The sequence below is a fragment of the Anolis sagrei genome, chromosome X, assembly GCF_037176765.1.
Source record: "Anolis sagrei isolate rAnoSag1 chromosome X, rAnoSag1.mat, whole genome shotgun sequence".
In the NCBI taxonomy this organism is placed as follows: Eukaryota; Metazoa; Chordata; class Lepidosauria; order Squamata; family Dactyloidae; genus Anolis; species Anolis sagrei.
In genome coordinates, this window is record NC_090034.1 from 103,597,826 (window position 1) to 103,610,576 (window position 12,751).

General features: G+C 41.4%; 1 protein-coding gene across 1 annotated transcript in view; it reads right to left on the reverse strand.

The window, feature by feature from the left end:
* Positions 1 to 12,751, reverse strand: part of LOC132781618 (WD repeat-containing protein 62) — a 41,358-nt gene that overhangs the window by 8,847 nt on the left and 19,760 nt on the right. Inside the window, exons 12-24 of the mRNA XM_067461049.1 lie at positions 12,024 to 12,115; positions 11,736 to 11,861; positions 11,525 to 11,592; positions 10,646 to 10,767; positions 9,682 to 9,757; positions 8,995 to 9,106; positions 5,823 to 5,886; positions 4,879 to 5,004; positions 4,648 to 4,790; positions 2,248 to 2,300; positions 1,760 to 1,966; positions 707 to 849; positions 342 to 481 (exon numbers count right to left, since the gene is read on the reverse strand). Coding sequence (XP_067317150.1) covers positions 342 to 481; positions 707 to 849; positions 1,760 to 1,966; positions 2,248 to 2,300; positions 4,648 to 4,790; positions 4,879 to 5,004; positions 5,823 to 5,886; positions 8,995 to 9,106; positions 9,682 to 9,757; positions 10,646 to 10,767; positions 11,525 to 11,592; positions 11,736 to 11,861; positions 12,024 to 12,115 — 1,472 coding nt within the window. The remainder of the gene's footprint in view (positions 1 to 341; positions 482 to 706; positions 850 to 1,759; positions 1,967 to 2,247; positions 2,301 to 4,647; positions 4,791 to 4,878; positions 5,005 to 5,822; positions 5,887 to 8,994; positions 9,107 to 9,681; positions 9,758 to 10,645; positions 10,768 to 11,524; positions 11,593 to 11,735; positions 11,862 to 12,023; positions 12,116 to 12,751) is intronic.

Below are 12,751 nucleotides of genomic sequence, written 5' to 3' on the forward strand. Positions count from 1 at the left end.
GATGTGTATAATAGTACTCGAGGTGAAGATATAGATGTAATAATTAGAACGTAAGGTTTCTCTCCCCCATCAATCTCTTTCTTCTTCCTCAGTGACATAGTAGACATTAATATGATTTTAATTTACTAACCAGAGCTCCACAATCCTCATCCCTTTCTTTGTTCTCTTTTTTTATTTGTGTGAAAAATATTTCTCCTTCGTGGTCTCTGTGAAATCGCACATATGGGTTGCCTGAGCAGTCAGGTTTCTTTTTGAAATGCATAATAAAAATTTATATCAAAAATCTCTGTTTACATCTAGCAAATTCTGTTTTTTTTTTTGGGGGGGGGGGGGGGACTGACCTTCCTGTCGGCGGCCAAAAGCAGAGGCCTCGGAACCCAAGGGAGTCACAGGGCAGATTTTATCGAAGGACTTCTCTTTTGCACCAACAGCGGGGTCCTTTGGGTAAATGGGATGAAGAGGCAACTCCTTCAGACATTCCCTTTCAAGAAAGAAAGAAAGAAAGAAAGAAAGAAAGAAAGCAGAGAGGACCAGGTGAACGCTCCTTGAAAAAAGCACATCTGGATGAGGTTTGTATCAGATTTTGAGATAATTGAGTATCAGCCAAGAGAGGAGAAATGATTTTTTTTTTTTTTGCTTTAAGACTGTGATGGGGAAAAAGAGAACGGACCAGGTCCACTGGTATAATCTTTTGCCAGAGACTGACCTCTCGCTGTCAGAAAGGCAGCTGCTGGTCTGGGTGTCGTATAGGCCAGTCCGGCTGGTTTCCAGCTCTTCGGTGAGTTCGTCATCGGAGGAGAGATCCGGATGCTTGAAGTGTTCAATCACGTTTCTTGGGGAGTCCTCGCTCTACAAGAAAATAATTACTTTCTGGATTCATCCCACGAGCCTTGAGTTAGGCACATATGGTTTAAGTCAAGCCTGGGCAAACTTTCTAACTTGGGGGCACGCATGCTAGCATTCCCTACTAGGAGGACTGGCTGCCCAGTGATGGAAGGAAGAAAGGAAGGGAAGGAGGACGGAAAGAGAGATGGAAAGAAGGCCAAAAGGGAGGAAGGGAAAGAGAGAGAGGGAAGGAGGGAGGAAAGAGAGAAGGAAGGAAGGAGAAAGAGGGAGAGAGGGAGGAAAGAGAGAAGGCAGGAAAGACCAAGGGAGAGAAGGACGAAAGGGTGGAAGGGAAAGATGGAAGGAAAGAGAGAAAGAAGGAAGGAAAAAAGGGTGAAAGGGAAGGGAGGGAGAGAGGGAGGAAAGAGAGATGGAAAAAAGGGCAAAGGGGAGGAAGGGAAAGAGAAGGAGGGAGAGAGGAAGGAGAGAGGAAAGAGAGAAGGATAGAAGTACAAAAGGGAGGAAGGGAAAGAGAAAGAGAAAGAGAAAGAGAAAGAGAAAGAGAAAGAGAAAGAGAAAGAGAAAGAGGAAGAGGGAGGGAAGGAAGGAAGGAAGGAAGGAAGGAGAGAAGGCAGGAAAGACAAAAGGGAGGGAAGGACAAAAGGGTGGAAGGGAAGGATTGAAGGAAAGAGAGAAGGAAGAGCCCAAGAGGCTGATTTAAGGCCTAGGCCAGGCAAGGGCCAACTTCTGCCCTCCAGGTGTTTTGGACTTCAACTCCCACAATTCCTAACAGCCTACCGGCTGTTAGGAATTGTGGGAGTTGAAGTCCAAAACACCTGGAGGGCTGAAGTTGGTCTGTGCCTGGCCTTGACCACTATTCAAACCGTGACATTGCGATGGTTCTCAAAGCAGGTCCAAATCGGAATATTCTCACCTCCAAGAGCAGCCGATCCAAGTTCTGTGGCTCCAGCTCGATGTCGTCCAGGCTGTCATTTTTGATGGGGGTGAAGTAATTGAGGTCTGCGTCCGGCATGGTCTTGATCGGCTCCTTGTCGGAGGCGCGCTCGGCCCATCGCCCCTGGGGCTGGTAGCTCACCTTGCTGGTAAAGGAGCTGCTCTCCGAATTATCCGCCTCCCCAAGCTGCGGAGAAAAGCGTCATTCAGCGAGAACGTCGTTTTGTGAGACTCCTTTACGTGGATTTAAAAATAAAAGGCAGAGTAATAATCATCATGAAGTGCAGACTTGATTACACTGTGTGGCTGCTTGCCTTTCTTCAGCATCCACTGCATCAGAACTCATGTCTATCCTTGTAAAGAGATCCCGATATTCCTAGTTCAATTCCAGGAACTATCATATCCAAAATGCCCCCCTCTACTAACTATGCTTCCGTCAAATAGCGATGTTGAAAAAGTGTGACTTACGAGCCTCTTGGCCCACATGGGCAGCTTGCCATTGGTGAGGACGCAGGCAGGAGCTGTGTGTCAAGCGACGGGGGGAAAAATAGAGAAGCATCACATGGATTTGCATGAGCAGCAGATAGGAAGGTTACAGATCTTACTCAGGAAGGGGCTTCCCAAATAACAACAACAACAAAAACAACAACAAGCCAGTCAAGGTGGTCCCAGTGGTGATCGGCACACTGGATGCAGTGCCTACGACCTTGGCCTGCACTTTAAAAGAATCGGCACTGACAAAATTACCATCTGCCAGCTGCAAAAGGCCACCTTACTGGGATCTGCACGCATTATTTGCTGATAATCAAGGTAATAGATAGACCTTGACATTTGGGATTTGTACTTACTGGGATTTATAGTTCACCTACAATCAAAGAGCATTCTGAACTCCACCAATAATGAAATTGAACCAAACATGGCATACAGGACTTCCATGACCAACAGAACACACTGGAAGGGTTTGGTGGGCATTGACCTTGAGTTTGGGAGTTGTAGTACACCTACATCCAGAGAGCACTGTGGACTCAAACAATGATGGATCTGGACCAAACTTGACACAAAAATTCCATATGCCTAAATATGAACACAGATGGAGTTTGGAGGAAATAGACCTTGACATTTGTAGTTACTGGGATTTATAGTTCACTACAATTAAAGAGCATTCTGAAACCCACAAACGACAGAAATCGGGCAAACTTCCCACACAGAACCCCCATGACCAACAGAAAATACTTAAGGCCATCCAGTCCAATTCTCTTCACCAGGTCAAGAAAATAGAATCAGAGCCCTCCTGACAAAGAGCCATCCAGTCATAAATATAGATACATAGATAGATAGATAGATAGATAGATATGATTCTCTCACACACAGAGAGATATAGTATCAGAGATTTGAAAGGGACCCTTAAAGAAGGATGATGATATGTTGCATGTTCCAGAGTGGGCAAACCAGACACTCTCCAACACTGACAAAGAAACAACAAGAAATACTGTTTACTCACAAGCAGAAAGGAATTACATATATTAGAAACCAACACTTTCTCATTACTTTATTTTCCAGATCACCAGACTGGGCCACAGCAATGCCTGGCAGGGGACAGCTAGTAATAGTAATAATAATGCATGGGCAGTTCCTTAACAAAATTGAAAGAAAAGTTGACATTGAGAAGGCCTGGTTATGGCTCACGAATGGAACCCTGAAGAAGGAGACAAAAGAAGGCCTGATTCTTGCAGCGCAGGAGCAAGCCATCAGAACCAATGCAATTAAGGCCAGGATCGAAAAATCAGCAGATGACCCAAAATGCAGACTGTGCAAGGAAGCTGATCAAACCATGGGTCATATCCTCAGCGGCTGCAAGAAAATCACACTAACGGACTACAAACAGAGGCACAACTCTGTGGCCCAGATGATTCATTAGAACTTATGTCACAAGGACCACCTTCCCGCAGTAAAGAATTGGTGAGATCATTAACCTGCAAAGGTAGTGGAAAATGAACATGCAAAAATACAGTGGGACTTTCGAATCCAGACTGACAAAATTTTGGAACACAATACACCAGGAATCATGACTGTGGAAAAGTTTGGATTATTGATCTCGGCATACTGGGTGACAGTCGCATTGAGGAAAAACAACAGGAAAAACTCAGCCATTATCAGGACTTCAAAATCGAACTGCAAAGGCTCTGACATAATAATAATAATAATAATAATAATAATAATACTTTATTTGTACCCTGCTACCATCTCCCCAAGGGACTCGGTGCAGCTTACATGAGGCCAAGCCCAAACACAACAATACAAGCAATAATAACAACAATACAAGCAATTAAAAACACATAGACCAGTATGGGTGGTCCCAGTGGTAGTGGGCACACTGGGTGCCGTGCCAAAAGATCTCAGCTGGCATTTGGAAACAATAAACATTGACAAAATCACGATCTGTCTCCATCTACCCATAGAACACCCCGAAAATGTTGAGGAACGTTGGAACAAACTGAAGACCTTCACCATCACAGCCTGCCAAGAAACTATTGGATATCAAACCAAGAAACATCAAGATTGGTTTGACGAAAATGACAATGAGATCCAACAGCTAATTGACAAGAAAAGGGAACCCTTCCAAACATGGCAGAGAGACATCAACAATGCTACTAAGAAAAAGATCTATGCCAGTGCAAAAGTTGAGGTCCAGAGAAGAACTCAAGAACATCTGATGGACAAAGAAGGCTGAAGAAATCCAACACCTGGCAGATACCCATGATGCTCAGGGATTTGGAATATAGATACAGTGTGGAAGGAGCCTATGTTTTCCCACCCACCCTGGAAGCCATCCCTCCATGCTCCCGTTGTCCTTTGGGGTCTCCACACCTGTATCGAGGTCATCTTTGCTTGGCGTCTGAAGAGAGTCATCCTCCTCTCCCTTTTCCTCTTCCTCCTCTGTTTCATAGCCAGTCGTGTCCTGTGTTTGACAGGGGTCCCCCCTGCTGGACACAGCAATGTAAATCTCCTGCCTGAAAGAAGGATACAGTTAAAGGAGGTGGTGGTGGTGATGGGGGGTCCTTCTTGCAATCTCCCCAAAAGATCCAGGTGTTCCAATACCTGTACTGTTGCTGAGAACAGATCTGTTCCTTGGCTCTCTTGGACTCATGGGCTTGCTCCAGTTTCATCAGGTGCTGCCTCATGCAGTTGGTGATTTCAGGGCTGAGGTGCCATATGAAGATGCAACTGAAAAGAAAGGAAAGAGAGGCTGAAATAGGAAATCTCCTTCCATCTATAGCAGGCCTGGGCAAACTTGGGCCCTGCAGGTGTTTTGGACTTCAATTCCCACAATTCCTAACAGCTGGTTTTCGTAAACTTTGTGCTGCTCAACAGAATCTCCGATGGTCACAGCACTTGTTAGAGGAGAGACCCATATCAGGAAGTAATTGGAGAAAGCATGATTTCATGTGTATATTAGAGAGGTGGGGGAGGGGGGGGGGAGATTTTCCAGCCAGTCTGGTCAATGTTGGTAATTGAGGCAACAACGCTTGCCAAATCCTAGTCAAGCTTTCTGAGGGAATTCTAGTTCCATGTCTTTGTTCCTGTTTCATGCTTCCAGTTTGAAAGATGGCTCCTGGATTTTTGTATTGGATTCTATGGTGGCTTGTACTTCCTGGTTTTCTTGTAATTCCTGTGCTGGATCTCCTGCTACTTTGGGATTTTGGATTACTGTTGTACCTTGTGGGGGCTATTGTATACATATAGACCTTGAAATTTGAAGTTTGCCCATGCCTGGTCTATTGTTGTTGTTGTGGTGGTGGTTGTGGTTGTTGTTGTTGTTATTATTATTATTATTATTATTATTATTATTATTATTAGTTTCCCACTTTATGTCTCTAAAAAAGAGACTCAAAGCAGCTCACAAAAATACAGTATAGTTTAAAAGCTAAGAAATATAATCACATTAAAATGGAATTGAACATTAACAGCACTAAAATTAAGCAGCCAAAACCCTTAAAAGCCAATCCAAAAAGTGCATGTTTTGAAATGTGAGTCCCTCTTACCTGTCTCCCGAAACAGTGATCAGGTGTTTGCAGTCGAAGGTAAATTTCATTCCCGTCACAACTTCTGCAATAGAGAGAAAACTCTGCTTGATTAGTTTTTTCCCTTTTGATATTTTAGTACTACAGTTCATATAGCTGACCCTTTGCATTTTAAATCTGTTTTAACTCTGTTTATTATGTTTCGATTTTTGAAGTGTTTACGTGATTGTGTTGAGGCACAACATTGTGCCATTGTAAGGCAACTTGAGTCCCCTTCTGCCAGGGTAGAGAAGGTCAGGGTACAAGTATGGACATAATAATAATAATAATAATAATAATAATAATAATAATAATTGACAGAATTGAAGGAAAAGTTGACAAGGAGAAAACCTGGTTATGGCTCACAAATGGAACACTGAAGAAGGAGACTAAAGAAGGCCTGATTCTTGCAGCCCAGGAGCAAGCCATCAGAACAAAGACCATTAAGGCCGGGATCAAAAAATCAGCTGATGACCCAAAATGCAGATTGTGCAAGAAAGCTGATGAAACCATGGATCATCTCCTCAGCTGCTGCAAGAAAATCGCACAGACGGACTACAAACAGAGGCATAACTCTGCGGCCCAAAGGATTAATTGGAACTTATGTCACAAGTACCACTTGCCTGTAGTCAAGAACTGGTAAAGGGATCACAAAGCTGCAAAGGGAGTGGAAAACGAACACACCTAAATACTGTGGGACTTTCAAATCCAGACTGACAAAGTTTTGGAACATAATACACCAGACATCACAATTGTGGAAAAGAAAAAAAATTGGATTATTGATGTCGCCATTCCAGGTGACAGTTGCATTGAGGAAAAACAACAGGAAAAACTCAGCCGTTATCAGGACCTCAAAATCGAACTGCAAAGGCTCTGGCATAAACCAGTACAGGTGGTCCCAGTGGCCATCGGTACACTGGGTGCCATGCCAAACCATCTCAGCCGGCATTTGGAAACAATAAACATCGACAAAATCATGATCTGTCAACTGCAAAAGGCCACCTGACTTGGATCTGCGCGCATCATTCGAAAATACATCATACAGTCCTAGACACTTGGGAAGTGTTCGACTTGTGATTTAGTGATATGAAATCCAGCATATAGATCTTGTTTGCTGTGACACACTGTTTTTGCGTCAGTGAGATAGTAATAACAATAATAATACTGGGACTGTGGCACAGCTGGCTGGGAGTCAGCTGCATTAAGATCACTACTGACTGAAAGGTCATGAGTTCGAAGCCAGCCTGGATCGGAGTGAGCTTCCGACCATTTGAGTAGCTTGCTGTCAACCTTTGCAGCCCAAAAGACAGTTGCATCTGTCAAGTAGGAAATTTAGGTACCACTTATGCGGGCAGGTTAATTTAACTAATTTACGATGACATAAAATCTCCAGCCAGCATGCAAACGAATGAGCAAGCTCTCCATCATTGTCACCAATGGACGGTGAAGCAACAGCTCCCCTGTTGGCCAAAATACCCTCTTGAAGCTGGAATGTTAAATAGCCTCAGTGTGTCTTGTCTGTATATGTTGTGTGTCTATGGCATTGAATGTTTGCCATGTATATGTACACTGTAATCCGCCCTGAGTCCCCTGCAGGGTGAAAAGGGCGGAATATAAATACTGCAAATAAATAAATAAATATTTGGGGATTTTAAAATATTGAATAAAGAAAATTATTACTTTTTTATTATTACAGTTTAAAAATAATAATAATAATAATTCAAAATAATCAAAAGGAGAGAGAGGTTCCATAACTGCTGCATAAGCGGCGGATGAAAAGAACTGAGGTGGTGGCTCCACCCACCTGCTACTTATACTCGCAAGGGGAGAGTGGATGTGGCCAACCGCCAAGTTTTTCAAATATATCTAGAAGGTTCTGAAGCTGTCTGCTCAGGTGCAGAAACTACCACGTGCGATTCACAGGGATCACAATGGGAAAAGAAAATTATTACTTTAAAAAAAATTATTTTTTTTTTAAAATTTCCCGACTTTTTATTTTTACAATACAGAAAATACATACCTTGCACACACAAAACATTTACAATTCCCACCACCAACATGAGGATTATTATCTTTCACATATTCATTTCTTTTTGAGACAATCATTATTTCTTTATCTTTATACATTTCCATCCTGTATGCTATATAGCATTTGTATCTTATTTCTTATGACCTGATCTCCAGAATGATTCATAATATAGTTCATTACCCTTGCCCATCTATCTTCCATTCTCTCATTTGATTTTCATTGATTTTTAAATCATTTAATTTCACATTCATAATTTCAAATTCCATTTGCTCCACCATATAATGGTACCATTTATTTATTGTCCATTTTGATTTCTCTTTCCATCCTAATACTATTACTGCTTGTGCACATTCAATTATTGCTTCTTTTATTTCCCTTTTCTTTCCCATTTCCTCTCTTTTCCCTAATACCGCTAATTCCTTTGTTATGACCCACTCATTTCCTAATATTTGATTTGACACATTTTGTATAGTCTGCCAAAAATCTTGTACATATTCACATTCCCACATCATGTGCATAAAGTGCCCTTTCTGGTGGCATCCATGCCAGCACTGACTACTCCCCTGGTGAGAAGGGCGGAATATAAATATTGTAATAAATAAATAAATAATATTTGGGGATTTTAAAATATTGAATAAAGAAAATTATTACTTTTTTATTATTACACAGTTTAAAATAATAATAATAATAATAATTCAAAATAATCAAAAGGAGAGAGAGGTTCCATAACTGCTGCATAAGCGGCGGATGAAAAGAACTGAGGTGGTGGCTCCACCCACCTGCTACTTATACTCGCAAGGGGAGAGTGGACGTGGCCAACCGCCAAGTTTTTCAAATATATTTAGAAGGTTCTGAAGCTGTCTGCTCAGGTGCAGAAACTGCCACATGTGCGATTCACAGGGATCACAATGGGAAAAGAAAATTATTACTTTTGTAAAAATATTTTAAAAAGAGAAATCTTTAAAAATGACTGAACTAACATGGAAAGTAAGACAGAAGGAGGTAGCAAGCTTCTCGTTGGAAAGAGAGGAGGAGAGGGGGAAATACAGACTTTAAAAATGACTGAATGAACATGGAAAGTAAGTAAGTAAGAAAGAATGAAAGGAGTGTGATGGCCAAACAAACCTGAATGTCCAAACATTTTGGCAACGCATTCTCCGGAGTGGAAGTCGATGATGGAAATGCTCTTGTCGGAGCAACTGGTAGCCAAGAACGTCCCAGAAGGATCAAACTGGACCTGTGTCAAGATTGAAAGCAAGAGGCTACACTCCGTGGGGTGTTTAAATGGGCAACCTTGGGCCCTCCTGGTGTTTTGGACTCCAACTCCCACCATTCCTAACAGCCTCAGGCCCCTTCCTTTTCCCCCTCAGCCGCTTAAACACCCCAGGGCCCAAGTGTTGCACTCCAGAACAGGAATAATTCCTACACGTTGAGTAGGAAAACGATCATTTTTATTGAAGATAAGTAAAAGGTAAAAAACACTTTAAGAGAATAGATAAATCCAATTAGGCAGGATGATAAGTAGGAACAAAGTATTCCAAGATAGGGTACAGCAAAGTTCAAAAACAAAGTCCATACTTCTCTAATAAAGCCCAAAGAACCAGGAAAACATTGATGCGAAGCATGAGTATATAATCACAAACCATAAACAAGGAATCCTTAAACATGAATCTTCCAAGCAAGGCTTCCATAAGACAAGACCAAACTTAGCAGGATTCTAAAACGATGCTTCATCTGAACATATTTCCCATGGCTGGAACTTTATATCCCCTCGTTAAACTATTCCCAGCACTCAGAAATTGGTTTCGTTACCTTCAGCAAATATCCGTCGTCGCCCTGCGAGCCTTTGTAGCCCCACAGCAGCTTCCCGCTGGCCGTATTGTAAATCCTGGAGGAAAGACGGTAACATTAGGTTTGTTTGCTAAGCTCCAAAAGCCTGTCGGGTTTATTTAAGCAGAGGGAAGGGCTGCTTTCTCTCTGCTATTGCGCTTTTAAGGCAGGCATGGGCAAACTTCGGCCCTCCAGGTGTTTTGGACTTTAGCTCCCACAATTACTAACTGCCTACTATAATATGTAATATAATATAATATAATATATAATAGCATAATTTACTATAATATATTGTATATAGATATAATATTGATAATATTATAATGTAATACAATATAATACTACTAATAATAATATGATATTATAATTATATATTTCATATTACATGTAATATTACTAATAATATTACAATATAATGGTACAGTGCAATATCTATATTAAAAAATGTAATGTTCGTTTGTGGGATTAGCACAGGGGTCCTCAAACTAAGACCTATCAGGCCAACAAGTGACCATTACTCATTAAAACACTGAAAAACACAGCAGAAGAGACTTTAAAAGGCAAAAAACAAAAATACATTACAACTTATGTGCAAAACCACATATATACACTAACACACATACACACAAATGTATGCACACAAAACACATATACACAGACTGGGCCACAGCAACATGTGGCAGGGGGCTGCTAGTTATAATTATATATTTCATATTACATGTAAAATTACTAATAATATTACAGTATAATTGTATAGTACAATATAGTAATATATAATACTAATATTGTGCTATGGCTATAGTATAATATATTGTATTCACATATTACTTGTAAGCCGTTCTGAGTCTCCTTTGGGGTGAGAAGGGCGGCATATAAAGGTCATAAATCAATCAATCAATAAATAAATACTGCAAGAAGCAAGCACAACATTTACAGAGGAGCTTACCTGACATTCCGGTCCTGACAAGCCACAGCCACGTACTTCTGGGTTATATCGATATCCATGTCGTACAAGGTGGTTTTCTCGGCAACGTGATGAGTCCGGATGAAGTTAATCCCATCCGTGAGCTGGAGAGGAAACCGTGCTAAAAATGCTCTCAAACAACCCGACATTCATTTTGAGAAGGCTAGACGCTGGCTATCTGCAAAGTCTATCCATACTACTACTGAGGATGATGATGAGGATAATAATAATAATAATAATAATAATAATAATAATAATACATTACAGTTCTAGATGCTTGGGAAGTGTTCGACTTGTGATTTTATGATACGAAATCCAGCATATAGATCTCGTTTGCTGTGACATACTGTGCTTTTGTGTCAATAATAATAATAATAATAATAATAATAATAATAATGGATCGAACTGCAAAGACTCTGGCACAAGTCAGTCAAGGTGGCCCCAGTGGTGATCGCCACACTGGGTGCAGTGCCTAAAGACCTTGGCCTGCACTTAAACACAATCGGCGCTGACAAAATTACCATCTGCCAGTTGCAGAAGGCCACCCTTCTCAGATCTGCACACATTATTTGCCGATACATCACACAGTCCTAGACACTTGGGAAGTGTCCAACATGTGATCCAATACAACAGCCAGCAGAGTGATCTTGTCTGCTGTGGACTCATCTTGTTGTGTTTCAAATAATAATAATATCAACAACAATACTGTTGCTCCTCAGCCACTGTGAGCTTCAGGCCCTGTATAGCCATTAAATTCAACTATCCTCCATTAAGGTACCCATTCCCCCTTAAAATAATCCTACAGCCAGAGGTCATTATCGCGCCTTGTGACAACAAATCATATAAATGCATCATAGAGACCTTTTGTGCGCTCCGAAAGTAGATGCTTTTGTCGGCTCCGCAGCTAATCATCTTCACGTCTCCACTTCCTGCAGAGAAAGGAAAAGATGGCAGGAAGAACTCAATCACAATTCCCAGCTATCCTTTCTATTTATATCCCAGTTTCCCATTTATCCTTTCCATTTATATCCTTGCTTTCACGTTTTCAGACGCAGAAGCCCTGGATATGTACCTGTGAACTTCACGGCGGTGATGGCTGAGGAATGGTCATCCAGAGTCTGCTCTAGTTTGTAATTCTTCTCCACATTCAGCACGTGGATCAGCCTGTCTCGGCTGGCAGAGGCCAGCAGGGACATCCCTATATAAAGCAGCAGAAAGGGCACAAAACTGCGGGTCGGTTTCAAAACATTTTCAAAAAAATGTAATTTCAGGACAATATTGTAACCTCAGCAAATCAACTAAAAAAATATGCATGCAGAAGGAAAGGAGCTGCATTGTTCCGATTATTATTATTATCTACCCGTTTCTGGTTTGGAATATTCTAAGCTGAGGACTTCCGAATCGTGGGCTTCGAGCTTCATCACTTCGTCCATAAATCTGAGCTCATGGATCCTGCGGGAATAAACACATGTCCATTTTTAACAATGGATTTTTGAATATTCATATTCTGTGTCTACTGTATTTTAATCTTTGTTCCGCATATTTTTGGGCTGTGGTGCAGCTAGTTAGTAGCCAGCTACATTAAATCACTACTGACCGAGAGGGCATGAGTTCGAAGCAGGCCCAGGTCGGAGTAAGCTCTTGATCATTAATAGTCTAGCTTGCTGTTGACCTATGCAGCCCGAAAGACAGTTGCATCTGTTAAGTAGGAAGTTTAGGTACCGTTTTATGCAGGGAGGCTAATTTAATTTAATTACGACACCATAAAACCTTCCAGCAGCGATCCATCACACAGTCCTAGATATTTGGGAAGTGCCCGACGTGTGATCCAATACAACAGCCAGCACAGTGTCTGCTGTGGACTCATCTTCTTGTGTTTCAAGTGACAATAATAATAATAATAAGAATAATAATTTTTATGTATATCCCGCCACCATCTCCTCGAGAGGACTCGGGGTGGCTAATATAAGGCCAAGCTCAAGAATTACAACCAAGCAAAATAAAATACAAACAAGCAAATAATAACATCAAAGTAACACGCATACAGGAGCAAGATATACAATAGATCAGCATGTTTCAGAAGCACAT